At 38.7% G+C, this 21,966-nt stretch overlaps 1 protein-coding gene across 1 annotated transcript in view; it reads left to right on the top strand.

The window, feature by feature from the left end:
* Positions 1-21,966, top strand: part of DACH2 (dachshund family transcription factor 2) — a 551,788-nt gene that overhangs the window by 272,841 nt on the left and 256,981 nt on the right. The window contains exon 3 of the mRNA XM_062183058.1: positions 9,170-9,282. Coding sequence (XP_062039042.1) covers positions 9,170-9,282 — 113 coding nt within the window. The remainder of the gene's footprint in view (positions 1-9,169; positions 9,283-21,966) is intronic.

The following is a 21,966-nucleotide window of genomic DNA, read 5'->3' on the forward strand; positions in this document are numbered from 1 at the left end:
AAAGATTTATTTATTTATTTGAAAGTCAGAGTTACACAGAGAAAGCAAGAGAGGCAGAGAGAGAGAGGTCTTCCATCCGCTGGTTCATGGCTGGAGTTGCACTGATATGAAGCCAGGAACTTCCCTCAGGTTTCCCACACAGGTGCAGGGGCCCAAGGACATGGGCCACCTTCTACTGCTTTCCCAGGCCATAGCAGAGAGCTGGATGGGAAGTGGAGCAGCTGGGACTCTAATCGGAACCCATATGGGATGCCGGCACTGCAGGCGGTGGTTTTACCAGCTACACCAGAGCTCTAGTGCTGATGAAGAACAATTTTTAAAAATTTATTTTATTTATTTGAAAAGCAGAGTCCCAGAGAGTGAGTGGAGAGACAGAGACCGAGATGTTCCATCTGCTGGTTCACTCCCTAAATGGCTGCAATAGCTGAGGCGGGGCCAAGCTGAAGCCAGAAGTCAGGAGCTTCATCTGGATCTCTCACTTGGGTGCAGGGCCCAAGGACTTGGGACATCCTACGCTGCTTTCCTATGCATGGTAGCAGAGAGCTGGATTAGAAGTGGAGCAGCGCTGATATGGGGTGCAGGTATTGTGGGCAGCAGCTTATCCCATTACACCACAACACAGGCCCCAAGCAAAATTTTAAGAGGATTTTAAATTATCAAGGAAACTGGCTTCTTTGCTTGTTGAATGCAAGTTTTGTGAATGTATTCTTCTTTGTATAGACTAATGGAGTCACATTAATAGTGATGAGCTTCCTAAAGAACTCACTGAACTTCCTAAGATATCCTAAATTGTGATTTTAACACCATGCTGATGCATTTTCTTATAGACATGCAAACTTCAAATGCTAACTACTGTGTTCATCATGGGATTATACATAGAATGATAAACTACTGATGGGATTTCATTTGCCCCATCCATGGAAAATAATATTTTGGCTAGTTGTAGTAGGTTCCCTACTGTTGTTGCTAGTGTATCTTTAGCAATAACCATGAAAGAAGCCATGTATGTTAATAGAAAGTTAAAGGCAGTGACCTTTCAGGAAAATATTCACAGTTACAGGATATTACTCTGCAGTCTTCCTAAGGCAGTGACATTTAACAAAACATGGCCTTTGGAACTCTAATATCTTGAGTTGTTTCACAATGAAAGGGTCCTAGGGTCAAATACCATGCTTAGCATATAGTGAATTGACTAGTCCAGCTGGAGTGGAAGCTTCATGTTAAAAGTAATTGGAGGGGCCGGCGCTTTGGTGCAGTGGGTTAAAGCCCTAGCCTGAAGTGACAGCATCCCATATGGGCACTGGTTCTAGTCCCAGCTGCTACTTTTCTGATTCAGCTCTCTAAGATGGCCTGGGAAAGCAGTAGAAGATGGCCCAAGTGCTTGGGCCCCTGCACCCACGTGGGAGACTCAGAAGAAGCTCCTGGCTCCTGGCTTCGGATCCGCGCAACTCCGGCCATTGTGGCCATCTGGGGAGTGAACCAGCAGATGGAAGACCTCTCTCTGTCTCTATCTCTCTGTGTAACTCTTTCAAATAAATAAATAAAATAAATCTTTAAAAAAAATGAAAGTAATTGGAGCAAATGCAAGAAAAATATTTTGGGGAACTCTGCCAGACTAAGGCATTTATATATGTTTTGCATGCCATCAGAAAGCAGTGAGGGTTCTAGAGCAAAATATGCCATGATGAAAAGGATATCTCACCACAATTTATAGCAAAGTTTATGTAGAATAGATTGGAACACAATGAAGTGACCTGGTAGAAATAAGTAGAGCATGAAGGGATGAAGGCCTCACTTAGGGTGTCAGGAATGGTAATGGAGAGAGGTGGAATATTATAATATATTACAGTGGAACAAAAGTATTGGAGACTGAAAATCAAACAAGAGGACAAGGGGTGAAGTATATAGATCAGCAACTGAGAGCGTATCTATATTTCTGACAGAGTAAAAGAAGAGATTGAATGGAGGCTGGGATTTGGTGGGGTGAGGTATAGATAAATCTGAGATGCTAGTGGAAAGGATCCAAATGTGAATGTTAACTTGTAAACCAAACTTCTTTTTTTTTTTTTTGAACAGGCAGAGTGGACAGTGAGAGAGAGAGACAGACAGAAAGGTCTTCCTTTTTGCCGTTGGTTCACCCTCCAATGGCCGCCGCGGCCAGTGCATCGCGCTGATCCGAAGCCAGGAGTCAGGTGCTTCTCCTGGTCTCCCATGTGGGTGCAGGGCCCAAACATTTGGGCCATCCTCCACTGCACTCCTGGACCATAGCAGAGGGCTGGCCTGGAAGAGGGGCAACCGGGACAGAATCCGGCACCCCAACTGGGACTAGAACCTGAGGTGCCGGCGCCGCAAGGTGGAGGATTAGCCTATTGAGCTGCGGCACCGGCTAAACCAAACTTCTTAATGTCAGAAGTTTTATGCAGTGATGTGCTCTATATACTCAAGAATGTTCTTATTTTACAAATATTGTATCTGACAGCGATATGATACACATTAAGAGAGGGAATGTTTATTTAATTTGATTTACCCTAAAATTTACTAACATGCATGGATTCTACTAATGTTAATAGGAATTACACATGCAGAAAGAGAAGAGGCTGCTAAAATTCAAGTCATACAGCCACATTTGTTATATAATTTTTATCATATTAAAACCTTTATTAGAATTCAGTCAATTTATGACAAAAAGTAAACTTGTTTAAAGTTGCTAACAACAGATCTAAAGCATATTTCCTTTACATAGGAAACAGAGTCAAGTAAATGAAGTATAAAATAGTTTCATAGTTACACTTTCTATCAAGTGAGTAGTCAACCCTTAAATTGTCCAAACCATCAGATTCCTATTTTAATTAAAGGGGAAAAATCCAGAAATTCAATGTTAACAAGGTAATGAAACATCACAGTTTCACACAGTTTCTGTAAATAATTAAATCATTAACAATTGTAAGGTGACTACATCAACAATGGTTGTTGTATATGAGCTTTGATATTGTAAGGAATAACCAGTTAATAAATGGAAATTTTCACTATTCTCCTCAATACCCTTATGTTAAAGATAATCTCCTTAACTTTCTTAACTTTTACAGAATGCTAGTACTTATGCTTTTAATACATCTGCATTTAAATATTTGATTGCTTGTAACATCTGAAAAAAGGAGTCAACGGTATTAGAATCGAAATGGTCTTGCTTCTGGTTTGTTTTTGTTCCTTGTATTGACAACTCTTAGAGACAGGGTGAACCATACTCTAAGTTCCCATGAACCAAGAGCTGATTGACACCCATTTTAACATAAGTACCATTTTATGAGAGTTACCATAGTGATCAGGTCCCAGTTATCAGCTTGAACAATTTCATATATGATTAATGTTAATTGCCCATTTTGCATGGATGACATTTTCCCAGTTGCTGAATTGGTTGCTGTGGCCTTTGATCTAGTTGGGAATACAATCCAGTGCAATAGTTAGACAAGTGATCAGTTTGCCAACACAGAAATGACGGATTCAGGTTGCTGTGAGGTCAGAGTTTGTTTCTCTTCATAAACACTGAAAGGTCAGGTAGAGTTTAACTACCTTTGGCATCCTTGAAATGTTGCAATGAATGTCAGACCTAAGAGGTCATTATTAATCCATGATGCAATTAAAAATCTTACTATTCTGGCAAAATATCTTATTTAATATAAGAAGCACATTGAAAGTTAGAGCAGCACTCCTAGGCAGGTAAACAATACTTTAAAAGCTAGCTAATGTCATTCTTGGTTTTCTGACTTCTAATGCAAGCTAAAAATTACATGTTGGTACTGTCCCAAGGGATTTTAAATTTCAATGATAGCTCTGAAAAGCAAAAAGGGAATCCTAGATCATTAATAATGATTTCCACTTCAGGAATTCCATTTTAGTTATCTTTGCAAGTTGTTCTTAATAAAACTCTTAAATGCCACTACACCTTCAGCAATTTTCTCAATCTCAGAATGACTGTTTCTTTTTACTTATTTATTTTTTTTAATTTTTTTTTTTATTTTTGACAGGCAGAGTGGACAGTGAGAGAGAGACAGAGAGAAAGGTCTTCCTTTTGCCGTTGGTTCACCCTCCAATGGCCGCCGCGGTAGGCGCGCTGCGGCTGGCGCACCGCGCTGATCCGATGGCAGGAGCCAGGTGCTTCTCCTGGTCTCCCATGGGGTGCAGGGCCCAAGGACTTGGGCCATCCTCCACTGCACTCCCGGGCCACAGCAGAGAGCTGGCCTGGAAGAGGGGCAACCGGGACAGGATCGGTGCCCCGACCGGGACTAGAACCTGGTGTGCAGGCGCCGCAAGGCGGAGGATTAGCCTAGTGAGCCGCGGCGCCGGCTAGAATGACTGTTTCTTTAAGGAATACTAAGACACTCGTTCATTGAAGAGGATGACATGAATCATAATTCCTCACTAAAGCAAGTATTGTCCATATGATTTATATTAAATATTTGAAGGCTTATGAGATCATAAATTCACTTATTAACTGACTTTTTTCTCTTTGGAATAATAAGATCACTCCATTTATTCAGTTGCTTACTACTTGATTTGCAAATAGCTGACCAAATGAAATAGAAATAAATCCAACAGTGGGATTTCATAATCTTAATGAGCAAAGTATCAGCTACTATGTCTATTACTTGAAATAGATATATTACAGAATGTGTCATGTGTTGTTGGCACCAGAAGCCCTACCAATTTTCCCTCTTAGGGATCTAACAAGTATAAGAAGTTTACAAGCTAGTAGGTAATCAATTTCAATTGCAGAAATATTAACTACTAGAGATATACATTTCAAGTTGGTTTATTTCTTTAATGTTAGGAAGCTTAGTAACTACTGATTTCTTCTAAAGAAGTATACAGAATGATGGAGAAAAAACATATTAGGAAAAATTACGTGAAAGGATGTTCTTGACTCATAAAATGTCATGATTCTGTGGTATAAAAATTTCTCTCCAATCATCTATACATGTTACACTTACTGTTAATTCTGTAAAACTGAAGCTGTCAAAAATTTGAGCAATTTAATGAAAGTTTCACTATTTGATGGAATTGTTTTCCTAGTGCCACAATAACTGTCCCTGATGGTGTACATGGGTACTATATCGGTAGAACCATTTGGGTGGGAACTTTAAAAAAAAGCCTGTTTCATTTTATAGAGTACAAATAACCTTGTAATTAAACTGAAAACAAATAATTGCCAAGAAGCAATTATCATTCAATTAAAGAGTAATTACATGGTTATTTGTGCCCTGTAAAATAAAGCATTACTGAGATCAGTAATGTAATCAATATTTTAGCAGAAACAGGATGCTGCAATGATGGACCTCTCAACCTATGCTGATTAAATTGTCATCCAAATAACGGTTTCCTAGTTAAATCACCACATGTTTATTTGTCTTGATTAATATGTAAATATCTGCCTGATGCTAATAAAGCTCCTAAAGATAAGGGGTATGGCAGGATCATCTATCAAGAATGATCTTTCCCAACTTTCTACAGAGTTGAGAAAAAAAGATTTTCATCATATTGTCAGGCAGTGTTCTTTGAAGGGAATTGCAGGATCTTTCTTTAGTGCTAAAGTCTTGCTACAGAGGATCATTAGATATGAAAATAAATAAAAAGCTATCTTGTATTTGTATGGCACTTTTTATTGAGTATAATGTGCTTTCCAAAAACAAACTTAATTCTAATTAATTTATTTTAGAGTTTCAACTCTTTATGCCAAAAATAAATCATAGGCACCTGAATGTGATTCTTGTTCATTGATAAATTTAAACAGGTTCAGAAGTAGGAATCACACAATCATACTCACTAACCAATCGATAATTTGAAATAACAAGACAAATACATATTTCTATCGTTAGATCACATGCTCCTGGAAGGCAGAACCTGTTCTAGGTTCACACAATATATCAGAGAAAAAAAAGTTCAAACAACATTGCTATTGTTCAGTTTACATTTTAACCTCTGGTTCCCTGATAGCTAGCAATATGCAAGACACACCCTCAGACAGCCCCAAGTATAGGATTATTTGATGGCTGAATTAGAGATTTATGTGTCACTTCAGGAGAATGCAGTCCTTAAGCAGGTCTTGAAGCTGCTAGTGTTGTATGCAGGAATCTAGGATAAAATTGATTAGGTTTGTGAGCTGGAACTCCACGCCTTCACCACACCACTGTGTGACCTTATGCCCCTACCTGACCACACCTGGGTGCCCACCAGCCAATCAGGTTAATTAACCACTCCCCTTTGAAAGTGGATTCAAAGCCTGGGACACAGTGTGCCCAGCCCTTTTTCCCTCTTTAGCTTCTTGCCATTTTGGGCACTCACGGCCCTGCGCCTCCAGGGTGCATGGCCTTCAGGCCACCCGCCCCATGTTTCCTGGCCTACATGCTCCTCCATGTGGCTGGCTCCTGGTACTCAGTATGAATCCAGATTTCCCTCTCTCTAGACATGGCCCTCACTCTCCTATGCATTTCTCTCACTGAATAAAAAGCTTAAAAACATCATGCTGCCTCATTCATTTATGCCGGTATTCAGAATTCTCTGAATATGAGGCAAGAACCCACAAAGGCTTATTAATATTGGGAACTTATTAATAAGCACATGGTAATATCATATGGCACCCCATATTCCGATTTCAGTAGGGCCTCTAAGAGAATACGGCAGTGACCTGTATTCTACCTGTAGTCTTTACCTTTATATGAATACAGAGTCAGATTTGAGTGGATCATGTTTTGCAGCTCGTATAATTGTTCTAGAGTCCAAGATTTAGAAAAGAATTACCTGATGTTTAAATTATGCAATCAACTGTTCCTGTTGTCAAGGAGAGTAGAATGATCTAAGGAATATTTAAAAATTGTGGAAAGAGTGACAAAGTATTTCTTACCTATATTAAGTCACTGATTTATTTAACCACTTACTGGCTCTGTCTGTCTGTTAGAAACTATGAGAATTGCTTAGGATACAATGTCAAACAAAACTAGGAATTTAGGTTCTACTTGGGGAAACTCAAAGTTGATCATACCAAAAACATAACATTCTAAACTGAAAAGAATGTTGTGATGGAGAATATGGCCCTCTGCAGTTTATAACTTATGCAACAGATACACTATCAAGCCTTTTGTGACACAAGCCATGAATTCTCCAATATAGATCCAGAGTTGGGAATTTGACCAAGTTTTTCAAATCTTGGAATTAAGGGTAAAACCACTGGCTAAGAGGTTGCTAATGTTTCCCAAGTGTGAATCTACTCACATGAGAAGAGTTGCTTCAAAGAGTGAGGACTTACCAAAAAATTTGGAACAGAACTAGTTAAACCGTATGGCTCTCAAACTGTGCTGTTAACAGCTGGCAGTCCTATGGCTCATCATGTGGAAGTGAAGGAAGCATCAGGCTGCTTCCTTCTGGAGGCAGCCTGTGAAAGCTATAGTGAACATGGAGGCAGTGCTGAAATGTTCACAGTGGAAAAGTACTAAGAGTCATCAGGTGAATTTAAATAAAGTTGGTAGATTTGAATTCTAACAAATGGAAGGATACAAGAAAGTGCTTATAAAGTATAGATTTGGTAAATATTATTCAACCAAATAATATGCCTTTTTCTAATGAGTGGATATACTCTGATGAACACTATTATGCAACCTTGGAAATCTTTAGGACATTTGAAGTAAATAGCATACTTCTCCTATCAGCATTCCTTAAAGGAGTTAGGAAGCCACAAACCAGGGCAAGGGCAAACAGGGTAACAACACTGAATTACATAAAATAAATTGTGGCCCAGTATCAAGTAGAAAGGAGAGGAGAGTCAGTTTAAAAAATTGAAACGTTATGTGAGAAAAACAGAATATTTTTGTGGTAGATAGATTGATATACAATATTGATATACAATGGAATAAAATAACACTAGCACAGTGTATGAAAAATGAACAGGGTAATGGTACCTCTGTGTAAGGTTGCTAGAAGTTGTCTTCATTTAAAAGCAGAGTTTGTCTTATATTGATGGAGCGCTTTTGCTACTACAAAGTTGATAGAGTGAGGTTTAACTTAAATTTCTTTGTGAATCAAAAGTCACTTTTGGAAATGTTCTCTATCTTAAACTCATACATTTTTGTGACTAGGTTATTTAATATATAATTTCACAATATTTCTTTCAAAAGCCCTATTATTCAGCTTTGTAAACTGTATGTCTACTAAAAGGCAACAGACACATCTTAAGCAACATAGGAATGTAGTATTTAAAATATATTTGCATGACTTGAGGATGACCTGAATTTAATGATCTATAACTTCTTACGTCTCTGTGATGGTAACAGCTTCCAAATGATATTTTCAGTACATCAACTGTGTTAGCATGCAGGAAGAAGACAATATATACTGAATTTTTATTTTATTATTTTATGTATTAGTATTTTCAATTGCAATTTCTGAATCGCTCACAATAGAGTGAAGAATGAGCACATGTAATAGGTTGGGTTAATGTTTTAAGTTTAAACTCAAGTCATGAGTTAAAACATTAATCAATATGAGATAAAAGACAGCGTAGATTGCAAAGGTGGCAGGTTTTGTTAGTACAGCCACTCCAAGAGCACATGCTGCTGGATATTTAGCCTGTTTAAAAAATAGGAAGGGAAAAACCTACTGAAGGCTGGATTCCTTTGTTCCATCTGGACTTCCAGCAGCTGTGGAAATGGTAATAAACATCAGGTTTTATTCTACATCTCTCAGCTTTTTACTACTCACCTCTGGCATGCTGAGCAGAGACTTAATCACTGTGCATTCTGCACAGTCTTACTTCTGTGAGTCACTATCTCAGATTTCAGTAGCGTATATTAATGCCAGGAGTCATGTGTAGCTTTAAGTGCAGTGGGTAACTTGGGTTTTCTCACAACAGGTGAACTGTATAGCAAAGTGCTAGCCTGTAAATGGAATTTAAACTAGGAATTGATCCCTTATGGCTTTAATAAGCCATAACTATGTTAGGGAATTTAGTGGAAAGGAAAGTACTTGCCATTTAGTAATCCATGAACATACGTGGTCTTAGATGTAAAATTCTATCACTCTTGGCAATTAAATAAGATTTAGAAGGTAAAGGTAGCAAGTGATGGTATTTCCAGAAAGGAGACCTTTTTAACCTGATCTCTGTTTGTCTATTTTTCACCAGCTCAAGGCCTGGCAGGCCCCCTAAACGTTCTTTGGGAGTGTTGCAGGACAATGCCCGCCTTCTGCCCCATGCAGTCCCCGGCCTCTTATCACCAGGACTTATCACTCCAACAGGTAATAAAATCCATCCAACAATCAGCCTTGTCTCTTCATACTCCCTCGCATTTGAAATAAACTAATATTGATTTAACTGCCTTGTCCTTCAGAGCTTTTCAAGCTCTACCAGAGGTTACATTATTGAATTGTTTGAGTATTCATGAAAACAAGTGTTTTAGTTCAGTTACTCAAACCAAATGGACATGATTTAAAAATTGTCATATCTTTGCAAGAAATTCCTGTCAAGCTCTTTTTATATGTATATACTGTTATGTGTATGTTTATGTGTTGGGGGCAGGGTGGAGGGCACTGGCCAAAGTAGCATCATCTCAGAGCCTCCTCTAGATGTAGCACACCGGCTTATAGCTCAGTAATATCCTTTTCGCTTTCAGGAGTTCTGGGCATACTTATATATTGTCCAAGTTATTACTCAAGGAGAGAAAATAGGAAAAAAAGGCATCCTGATAGAGAAGCCTTATAGTTAGAAAAAAAAAGTGCAGGTGATTATTGTCATGAATGATGATTTAATGTTTTTCATTAAGGTTGTGATGGACAGATAAAAATATCAGTCTCATAAATTGTCATTGAACTTTTTTGATTCTTTAAAGGTAACTAAATACAAACATTTAAAAAATAATATTTGTTTAATTGAAACTTTAAAAATCATTAAAACCCTTACATGGTAGAAAATGAATTAATGACAAGGGAATCTTTATCTACCTTCAATGATACAAACATTTAAAAGCACCTGCTGTGTTTTGGGTGTTGATTCATAGTTAAGGCAAAAATATATGAATAGTGATCCTGGTCACAGTATAATTATGGAGAAAAGTATGCAATTTAATAATTGCATTAAAATCTGATAGAAACTATAATACAAGTACATATAGGGTGTTATAAAATTGTGCAGGCGGACTCAACTGAATCAGTTTGGTAAGTTGAGTAATACCTAGAGAGATGGAATCTCCAGAGTTATATCTTGCAGGCTGAGAATTGGACAAATGGAAAATCAAAGAAAGAATATTCTGAACAGAGAGAAACAGTGCAGAAGGTTATACAATGATGAGAAAGAGCCTAGTGTGGTGGGAGTATAGTAATTAAGTAGAAGAGACTGGAATAGAGATTTGAGTTTAGAATAAGAATTGTGTTTAGAATAGAAATTCTGATTAGAATAGAAAGTGAGTAAAAAGCCAGCTTCTGAAGCCAGCATTTGATTGATCATGTTAGGCAGTTTATTTTTCACTATAGACCAGTGGTTTCTAAAGGCTCCTTAAGGACTTTCCTTACTGGGGACATGGAACTGGAGAAGTACTTCTGGGTTACACACCTCTGCCTCAGTTGTATTTTTAAAATGTATTTATTTATTTGTTTGAAAGGTGAAGTGACTGAGAAATGGGGAGGTAGGGTGAGGGAGAAGGAGACGAGAGGAGGGGGAGAGCTCTTCCATCTGCTAGTTCATTCCACAAATGCCTGCAACAGCTGGGGCTTGGCCACACCGAAGCCAGGAGCCAGGAGTTCAATCCTGGATATCACATATCAGGGGCCTAAATACCTGGGCCATCTTCCATTGCTGCCTTACCTGGTGATTAGCAGGAAGCTCAATCAGAAGTGAAGGAGCTGAGATTTGAACTGGCACTCTGATATGGGATGCTGACCTTGTAAGCAACAGCTTAATCCACTGCACCACAATGCTGGCCTAATTCAGCTGGAATTTTTAATAAACATTTATTTATTTTCATTTATTTGAAAGGCAAGGTGGTAGAGGTAATGATACAGATTCAGAGAGATATCATCTATTCCTTGTTTTACACCCCGAATGTTTACAACAGGCAAGGCTAGGCCAGGAAGAAGACAGGAATTTGGAAAATAATCCGAGTCTCCCATGTGGGTTGCACTGACACAAGTACCTGATCTATCATGTGCTGCCTTCTCAGGGTGTGCGTTAGAAGGAAGCTGGAATCAGAAGCACAGCTCATACCTGAACTCAGGTGCTAGAATATGGGGTGTGGTTGTCCCAAGTGGTATCTTAACCACTGCAACAAATGTCCACACTATCAGTTGGAATTTTACATTTCAATTCACATAGGATTTTTAAAAAAATTTCTAAAGTATTTATTTATTTATTTATTTGAAAGAGTTACACAGCAAGAAGAAGACAAACACACATAAACACACACATACTCACAAACACACACACAGAATCTTCCATCCTCTGGTTTACTTCCCAGTTGCCATGATGGGCGGGGCTGGGCCAGGCCAAAGCCAGAATTCAGGAGCTTCCTGTGGATTTCCCACATGGGTGCAGGGTCCCAAGCACTTGGGTCATCTCCCACAAATTTACCAGGTGTATTAGCAGGGAGCTGGATTGGAAGTGGAGCAACCGCATCTTGAACAGTTGCCCATATGGGATGCCAGCATAACCGGAGGTGGCTTTACCCGCTATGCCACAACCCCGGCCCCAAGAATTAAAAAAAAATTAAAAATTATGTAGGTAAAAGAATACAATGATAAATAACTGAATAAGTATTATAGAAATAATTGCTGTAGACAGTAGATAGCAAAGAAGGTGATGAAATGAACAAAGGTTAGTTGCTACAATACAAGAATTACTGAGGGCCTAAACAGAGACAAATTTAACAGAGTGGAAAAGAGTTTCAGACTGCTTTAGTAATTAGAATTCCTTACCCTTGATATCTGATATCATGAGAGGGCAGAGATTGGGTTGATTTGTGTCCAATTTGAGTGACAGGCTTAACTGATGATAGAATCATTAGTTAAGAGAACTTAGGGAGTGACACAGGCTTTGGAAGAAAATAACGAATTTGGTGACTGTACATACTTAAAAGCCAATTCAGATACAAAAGACAATATTCCTGAGCATATAAGTGACTACAGAAGGATAACAGTGCCTGAAATATATATTGGTACTCAATAAATGATAACCTATTTGTTGACTTCTAAAATACCTTGCCAGAACCCAGAAATAACACCATGTAAATAATAAAATCTGTGTTCTGGTTTTGGGGGAATGTGTAGATGAAATTGTCTTGAAGATAATCTGCTGTTGAGTAAGCCTTCATAGCTTATCTATTGAGGAAAAGCTCTAATATTTATTAAGTTTTTATGCTTCAGGCATGGGTGATGTTTTATAGACACTAAATTCAACCTTCATGGTAGCCTTATGGGTATAGTCTTCATTTTTCAAGTAAACAATCCATGATGCAGTGAGTTTCCATTAATTGCTTAAGGTTACAGAGTGAGTGAGTGGTAGAGCTCAGTTCCAAACCCAGGTCTTTTTAACTCCAGAGCCTCTGTTCTTACTTGACATATGTGCTTCACCCCCAGCAAGATGATGGAACCTCCTCTTGGATTGGGGCTTTGGCCTTCCCTGCTACAACTTGGGTTTACCACCAAGTGAGCCATTGAAACAACACTCCTCATTTTTCAGCTCTTTGTGCCTATAGTGGGATGCTAGAGGAAGATGTGGGGTTGGATGGGGGAAAGGTATGGACACAACTGTTGAAGATGCAGCAAGTAGAAAAATAGTATCCAGGGGAAGCTGGAAGAATCTATACAATTCTAAAGCATCATTCTTAGGTTTATTTAAGAATAATCCCAATTTCTTAGTTTAAATCAAATTATTTCATATACCTGAGAATATCATACTCACCTATAGTCCAATGGTGTATAAAGTCAAATAGAAAGAATTTTTGGAATCATGCATTATTTTGGTTTAGACACATTACTTCATTAGCAAAGATAATTGAGATGAAATCTGCTCTCAATTTTGATATTGGTGTTTCATATTTGACCTCATATTTAGCATGATTTACAAACTTAAATGTCATTAATATTATTTAAAAGTACTTTTGAAGAATTTAGTTGATGTTGTTAATATGGTCTGTTAAGGGTCTAAAATTATCTGCCCCCATGATTATAAGAATTTTTTTTTTGACAGGCTGAGTGGACAGTGAGAGAGAGACAGAGAGAAAGGTCTTCCTTTTGCCGTTGGTTCACCCTCCAATGGCCGCCGCAGTAGGCGCGCTGCGGCCGGCGCACTGTGCTGATCTGATGGCAGGAGCCAGGTGCTTCTCCTGGTCTCCCATGGTGTGCAGGGCCCAAGGACTTGGGTCATCCTCCACTGCACTCCCGGGCCACAGCAGAGAGCTGGCCTGGAAGAGGGGCAACCGGGACAGGATCGGTGCCCCAACCGGGACTAGAACCTGGTGTGCTGGCGCCGCAAGGCAGAGGATTAGCCTAGTGAGCCACGGCGCCGGCCTATAAGAATGTTTTAAAAAATTTAATTATTTTAGTTTCCTAATATGTTCAAAATATCTTTTTTAAAGTAAGAAATATTATTCTTTGAATTTATAGCTTGAAAGTGAGGTTTAAGGTAACAATGATCATAGTGTGTTTTTCAGATATTGTGATGTTTTGTACATTATATTGCATTGAAATTGTTCTTTTCCTTTGGCAGTTGCAAAAAAAAATGCCAGTGACAAATATTATAAGTGTTTAAGGCATCATTCTTAGATTTATTTCAGGAAAATACTTCAATTCTTATACCTTGACATTTAAATCTTAAAAAGGCAGTATAAAAATCACATATACCATATTGTTTTATTACCATAGTCTATGGGTAAAATTTTTCTATGTCTTTAAAGACTTGGCCAGGCTAAAGTCAGGAGCTTGGAACTCCGTCTGAGTCTTCCACATAGGTGGCCGGGGCTCAAGTACTTGGGCCATCATCTGCTGCCTTCCCAACACAGTATCAGGAAGCTAATACAATACAAAGATTGGACACAATCTTTTCTATTTTTATCTTATTTAATTTCCGTTTGTAATTGGTATTTTTGTTTTAATTTCAAAAATGTTTATTTTTGCTCTTGATTATCTTTCTCGTGATTAATGACACCTGATTTGTTCAAAGCCCACTGGTTCCGAATGCGTGATAACATAAAGTGGCTGTTATAAAGACTCTGGTGTTAATAAAATTGTTATTTTGAAGCAAATTAACTGTGTAACCAAGACGTGTGTGTACGTGTGTTAATATTTGTATGAGTATAGGGTCATTAAAATATTTGGAGGGTATTTGGGTACCTAACATCCCATTAGTAATATCCATAACATAAATGACCAGTATGTTAATTACTGGTCTTTATTCCCTAAGGTAGGTTCCTTAGGACCTATTCATGACAATATTATCAGATATTCATCTAGATATTATATCTAAGTAACTACAGGTAGACATGGTATCTGAATGGATATGCCTTCATTCTTTCATTTAATTTTTTTTTTTTATTGAACATCTACTCTGCACCACTTCCCAAAATATCTGCAACAATCACATTGGGCCTGGCTGAAGTCAGGGGCTGGGAACTCAATCTGGATCTTCCACATAGGTGGCAGAGAGGCAAGTACTTGAGCCATTATCAGCTGCCTACCAGAGTATGCATTAGCAGGATGCTGAAATCAGAAGTGCAGTATACAGTAACTGAAACAGGCACTGTGATGTGGGATATGAGTGTCCCAAGTGGTGATTTAACTGCTATACCAAATACCCACCCCGTCAAAATGAAGTTTTACTGCATTTTGCTTTTATATATTTGAGCTACTGATATCCTCATCTCATATGTTTCTCCTCTCTGTTCCTATGATACAATCAATATCTTAATTCCCTGATGGAGCATTAATGCATAAAATTCTATTTTTTCCAGCATTTTCTGTAAACAACTTTTAGACTTAAGGGAAAAAAAGAAGAGGGCATGTTATTCCCATCTTCGCATCTCTGTAAAAGTGCTAATATCTCTGGATCACACTGAAAGGATAGACTAGTCATATATGCCTTTGAATTTCCCAGGAGATGACTACTCGTCTTCCTTCAGTTTATGAAAAATTGCAAATAGACAGATGTATAATTTGCTCTGAAAGTAATTTAAAGTGACAGATTACAAGGAAGTAATGAAGTGCTTCAGTTGAAATTCCTGTAGTGTTGATTTCTTAAAAGGTATCAGATTCTTCATTTGGTTTCTCCCTCTAGCTGTATTGTGGTAAAATATTTTTAAGTATGTCAGCTGCCATCCAAATCTCTGGGTAACTGAGCCCATGAAGATCACAATCAGAAATAGTAGCTATAATCCTCACCTTATAATTAGCAGAGTAAAAAGTAGAATTATGCTAAGTGTTGGCAGTGCAATGTCAACTGTGTGGTATGAGATCTAGTCATTTCTTGGTATCTGAAGGGAATTGGTTTTAGTCGCCTCCTTGGGCACCAAAATCCATAGTTTCTCAGGGCCTTATATAAAAAGGCATAGTGGTTGCATATAACTTATGCACACCTTCCCGTATTCTTTAAATCAATTAGAGACTACTAAGAATACCTAGTGCATTGTCAAAGCTGTGTAAACAGTGGCTATACTGTATTGTTTAGGGAAAAATGACAAGACAAATATTCTGTGCATGCTCAGTACCGACACATTTTTGAGCTTCTTTCCATCCATAGGTGGTTGAATTAGTGGATGTGGAAGCTGCTGATACAGAGAGCCAACATCTATAATGTCAATTCACCTGTTCACATCATTGGAATCATTGTTCTTTCTTTCCATGCAACATTTTACTTCCTTACTTATTTAGTATGGATGCTAAGATGTGATTATAAGGACATTCTGATTTTTGAAAAATATTTATTTATTTGAAAGCAACAATGACAAAGAGTGATCCCATTTGTTGGTTTACTACCCAAATAGCCGCAATAGCCAAGGCTGGGCAAGGCTGAATCCAGGAGCCCAGAACCCCATCTGAGTCATTATGTGGATTGCAGGGACCGAAGCTTTGAGCAACCATCTGCTGCTTTCCTAGGTACACCAGCAAAGAGCTGAAACAGAAGTAGCATAGCCAAGACTAGAATCGATCCTCTGGTATGGAATAGCAGTGTCGCAAATATCATGCTAATCCTTTGCACTACAATACCAGCCCCAGACATTCTGATTTTTTAAAGAATAGAAAAAGGAAAACCAAACTAACTTTTGAGATGGTTGACTGAAAATGTCTGTTGCTATATTGTGAAATGTGCTTCATGTCACATAAATAATAAATGCTATATTTTATGTCATTTCTTTTTCTTTAGGTAGATTATTGCTTGTGTGCTCAGAAAGAACTGTTGATCTAAAAGGAGCCAAAAGTTGAATTACTATTATTTAGAATATAGAATGTGGAAGGCTTCAATAGCCTTGGCAACTCATGACGAGAGCCTAGGGTGGTTACTGGCACCATAAACTAGAGTGTCAATTTGTTGGGTCAACAACAGGAGTCACTGTGCACTTGCTCCTCATGTGGGATCTCTGTCTTTAATGTGTTGTTCATTGTGATTTAATGCTATAACTAGTACTCAAACAGTATGTTTCACTTTGTGTTTCTATGTGGGTGCAAACTGTTGAACTCTTTACTTAATATATACTAAATTGATCTTCTGTATATAAAGAGAATTGAAAATGAATCTTGACATGAATGGAAGGGGAGAGGGAGCAGGAGAGGGGAGGGTTGCGGGTGGGAGGGAAGTTATGGGGGGGGAGCCATTGTAATCCATAAGCTGTACTTTGGAAATTTATATTCATTAAATAAAAGTTAAAAAAAAGAATATAGAATGTGGTTTAGGTTAACATACATCTGTAGTTTCTCTATTAAATAAAAAGCTTAGGGGCCAGTGTTATGGCACAAAGGGTTAAGCCTCTGCCTGTGACTCTGGCATCCCATATGAGCACTGGTCCCTGCTGCTCCACTTCTGATCCAGCTCCCTGATAATGCATCTGTGAAAGCAGCAGAAGATGGCTCAAGTACTTGGGCCCCTGAGCCCATAAGGGAGACCCAGATGTAGTTTCTGGCTCCTGGCTTCAGTCTGGCTCAGAACTGGCCATTGTGACCATTTTGAGAGTGGTCAACCATTGGATGGAAGATATCTCTCTCTGTTTCTTCTTATTGCTCTGTAATTTTGCCTTTCAAATAAATGATGATGGCATAATGATAACAGTGTATATAGTGATTTAAAAGCACTCCCACATCTTTTAAAGGCATTTATTTAATTTTCTATGTACCTGAAAGTCAAAGACAGAGAATGAGAGAGAGAGAGAGAGAGAGAGAGAGAGAGAGATTAAGCTCCTATCCACTGGTTCACTTCCCAAATGCCTGTAACTGCCAGGATTGAACCAGGCCAAAGCCAGGAACCCAGAACTCCATCGGGGTCTTCCATGCAAGTGACAGGGGGCCAAGTCCTTGAGTCATCATATCTTTCCTCCCAGGATGCATTGGTAGAACTGGATTGGAAGTGGAGAAGCCATGACTCAAACTGGCACCTCAGTATGGGATGTAGGTATCCCAAGTAGTGGCTTAACACACTGGACCACAACACTTGTCCTACTCCCACATATTCAATGTGTGTATATGTATATGCAAATAGACAAACTTTAAGTTAAAAAGAACTTGTTTCAATCATCTTCTCATTTGATTCTTTTATCAATCATGTTTTTTTTTTTTTGACAGGCAGAATTAGACAGTGAGAGAGAGAGACAGAGAGAAAGGTCTTCCTTCTGTTGGTTCACCCCCCAAATGGCCACTACAGCCGGCGTGCTGTGCCGATCCGAAGCCAGGAGCCAGGTGCTTCTTCCTGGTGTCCCATGCAGGTGCAGGGCCCAAGCACTTGGGCCATCCTCCACTGCCTTCCCAGGCCACAGCAGAGAGCTGGACAGGAAGATGAGCAACTGAAACAGAACCGGTGCCCCAACTGGGACTAGGACCCGGGGTGCCGGTGCCACAGGCGGAGGATTAGCCTAGTGAGCTGCGGCGCTGGCCAATCATGATTTCTGATTAACAAATTATGAAAGTGAGCTTTCAAGAAGTTCTTTGACTTGCCCTAAATCTCAAAGATAGCAAGGCTAGGGCCAGAATTTCAGGCCCTTTTGCTACAAATACCATAACTTTCCAGATAGACCAAACTCTGTCTTATATGAAAACTAGATGCTGAAACTTCAGGCTATAAATCTTTGCCATCAAATAGAAGCTATTAAATTTACTCTAAGAGATCAGATGTTGTTTGGTGTTTTAGAGAGCAGCAAAACTTTGGACTCATCCATCCAATTAACTGCTGATGCTTGTATAACTTCAATGAAATAAAACTTTTTTCTTTCTTGATGTTTCACATGATAATTTGTAGTGTGGAGAAGCCAGTATAAAGATAGTTTATAATAATTGATATCATTATGTATGTGTGCCTATAATTTTTCCTTCCAAGAAGTATAGAAACAATCTTGGGAATGACTCCAACCTATTTCTCATGTTGAGAAAGGTAGCAATTATAAATTATTACTCATGACAATTCTTGAGTGAATTACTCTGATATATATGGCTAATGAATTAATATGATTAAGTTAATGAGAAATACATGTGTTGCCAAACGCCACTAATCCAGCTGCAATGCTGCTCCACATTTGCAGTTCTAGCTTCCTCCTGTGTTGAGAGGATCATTGATGCCTACACACTGTCATTGTGATAAATGATATATCCCACAGTACCCTGCTTTCCATCTGGTTGATCTGCAAACCATCCCCAAATGAGAGATCTCTTACAAAAATCACATAGTCACAAGCCAAGTCTATCAGATTATCGAAAGACATTTCCATCTCCAGGGCCCATCTTCCAACACCATTTCTCCCATAATACACAACTTACATGAAATGAAATACACAATTCTTCACCTGCTACCTGTCTTACTCCTTAAGTGTCTTCTCATTATGCTAACTTGCTTTATTCTAGAGGAAAAAGAGTACATTTAAATAACACAATAAAAATTTCCATTGTATAATATGCTTGACAGATGATAAGCTGCCTTGTCATTACTTTATTTTATTGGATACACTGGATGGTTGTACTGAAATACCCCATTATAGTAAAACATGTCATTAGCTTTATCAAAAGATAGTCTGTACACTTGTTAAGCAAAATACACTGAGTTTCAATCATCCAAGGAATGCTGCAGAGCAAAAAATATATTGTCTATTAAAGAAGTAAAGAGTAATGAGATTTAGCATCTATTGGCATCAACTGCATATCATGACCAAAAATGGATAAAATAGGATAGAACCCACTTTTTGAAAATTCATAGAGCATAAGGTATCTTGTATTTATTTTAATTAATTAATTATATTCATTTGAAACACACACGAGAGAGGGAGAGAGAGAGAGGGAGAGAGAGAGAGAGAGAATATCTCCCACCTGTTCACACTCCAAATGCCCACAACAGCTGAGGCTGGCCCAGGCCTAAACTAGGAGCCGGGAACACAATCTCTGTCTCCCACATGGATAACATTAACCCAACTAATTGAGCTGCATCCCAGGATGTGCATAGCATGAAGCTGCAATCAGGAGTGAAGCTGGGACCTGAAGGCAGGCACTACTATATGGGATGTGGTGTCCTAAGTAGCATTTTAATCGCTAAGTCAAATGCCCACATCCCTCTGCCTGATGTACCTTGCCTTTATTATCAACCAAAGCTTAGGGGATAGTGATTAGTTACTGCAGAGGTAGTATTGACAAAAATATTTTGTGTGACATTTTTGCTTTCTTTGCTTTTACCTTATCTCAACTTTATATTAAATGTAAGCAAAATCCTGAGAGTTTGCTAACGCAAAAATTTTTATTACAAATTTGCACATATGCTTGAGGCCTTGTAGACAATCCCTAAACATAGAATTTTATTTTTTTTTGTTTTAGAGTGCTGTATTTAATGTACACCTGAAAATTTAAGGAGACAGTACTTTTTAAATTTTTATGTAAGATCAATCTGGGCTAGCAAATCATACTCCTTATGTGAACATTGGCAATAAAAATTAGAATTGTCAGACTCATTAAATGACAACATAAAAAGAGGTATTTAAACTCTGACTTATTTTTCTCTTTTCTGTAGGTTAGATTTTCTTTTCTGGTAGTGTTACTTGTATTTCCCAAGGACTAACAGAGAGGAACTACGTTTTTAATCATATTGAAGACTCTTTCCCTTTGCACCCTATGTGAAGGCATATGAAGTTCAGGGCAGCAATGAATATCAAATGAAGAACTGAAGAAGAATTTGTCAGGTAGCACCATCATTAGATGAAAAGGGGCGATTAGGAATAATCAGTTGATGCAGAGAGGGTCATCATATACAATTGTGGATGATTATTTGGGAAACATTGAGTAAGGCCCTTGATAAAAAATATACCCATGGCCAGTGTTTTGGTATAGTGGGTAAAACTGCTGCCTGCAATGCTGGCATCCCATATGGGTGCCATTTTGAATCCTGGCTGCTCCACCTTCAATCCAGCACCCTGCTAATGGCCTGAGAAAAGTGGTAGAGGATGGTCCAAGTGCTTGGGCCCCTGCTACCCACATGGGAGACCAGGATGAAACTCCTGACTCCTTGATTTGGCCTGAACCAGCCGGTCATTTTGGCTATCTGGAGAATGAACTAGCAGTGGAAGATACATACACATCTATGAACCTATCACTCCAATCAAGGTAGTACACATACCCATTCTCCTAAGTTTCCTAGTGACCCATCCCTTCTTCTCTGGTTGTACCTCAGCCTGCCACTGATTTGTGTTCTGTTGCTATAGTTTAGTTTTCATTTCCTGAACTTTTATACAAAGGGAGTAATAGAGAATGCATTATTTCTTTGTCTGGCTTCCTTCACTTAGTATAATGATATTAAGATTCCAAATTGTTTCATGCATCAATACTTCATTCATTTTTATTGCTGAATAGTATTTCATGGTATGGATATGTGACAATTTGTTTACATATTTCCCTCTTACAGGCATTTGAGTTGTTTCCCAGCATTTTGTTATTATGAATGATACTACTTTAAATCTTCATGTACACATTTTATGTGCATATATGTTTTCATTTCTCTTGAATACAAATAAGAGTGAGATTGCTGGGTTTTATGGTGAGTATGTATTTAAGTTTATAGGGAACTTTAAAACTGTTTTCCAATGTCTTTGTACCATTTTACATCCCATTAGCTGTATATTAGAGTTTCAGTCATTCCATATTATTGTCAAGGTTTGATGTGGTCAGTCTTAGAAATAAACTTTTAACAACCTGTGCCATCTGAATATAAATGTTTGTATAAAAATACTGTCTGTTGTTTCAAAGTTAATCCTAGGGTTGGCCTTGTTGTGTAGCAGGTAAAACCATTGCCTGTGGTGCCAGCATCCCATATGGTTTGTGTCCCAGCTACTCCACTTCTGATCTAGCTCCCTACTAATGGCCTGGGGAAAGCAGTGGAAGAAAGCCCAAGAGCTTTATTTTTTTAATTTTTTTTTAATTTTTATTTTTTGACAGGCAGAGTGGATAGTGAGAGAGAGAGAGACAGAGAGAAAAGTCTTCATTTTTGTCATTGGTTCACCCTCCAATGGCCGCTGCGGCCAGCGCATCTCGCTGATCCAAAGCCAGGAGCCAGGTGCTTCTCCCAGTCTCCCATGCGGGTGCAGGGCCCAAGGACTTGGGCCATCCTCCACTGCCTTCCTGGGCCACAGCAGAGAGCTGGCCTGGAAGAGGGGCAACCGGGATAGAATCTGGCGCCCCGACCGGGACTAGAACCCGGTGTGCTGGCGCCGCAAGGTGGAGGATTAGCCTGTTAAGCCACGGCGCTGGCCAGCCCAAGAGCTTTGA

The sequence above is a fragment of the Lepus europaeus genome, chromosome X (assembly GCF_033115175.1).
Source record: "Lepus europaeus isolate LE1 chromosome X, mLepTim1.pri, whole genome shotgun sequence".
In the NCBI taxonomy this organism is placed as follows: Eukaryota; Metazoa; Chordata; class Mammalia; order Lagomorpha; family Leporidae; genus Lepus; species Lepus europaeus.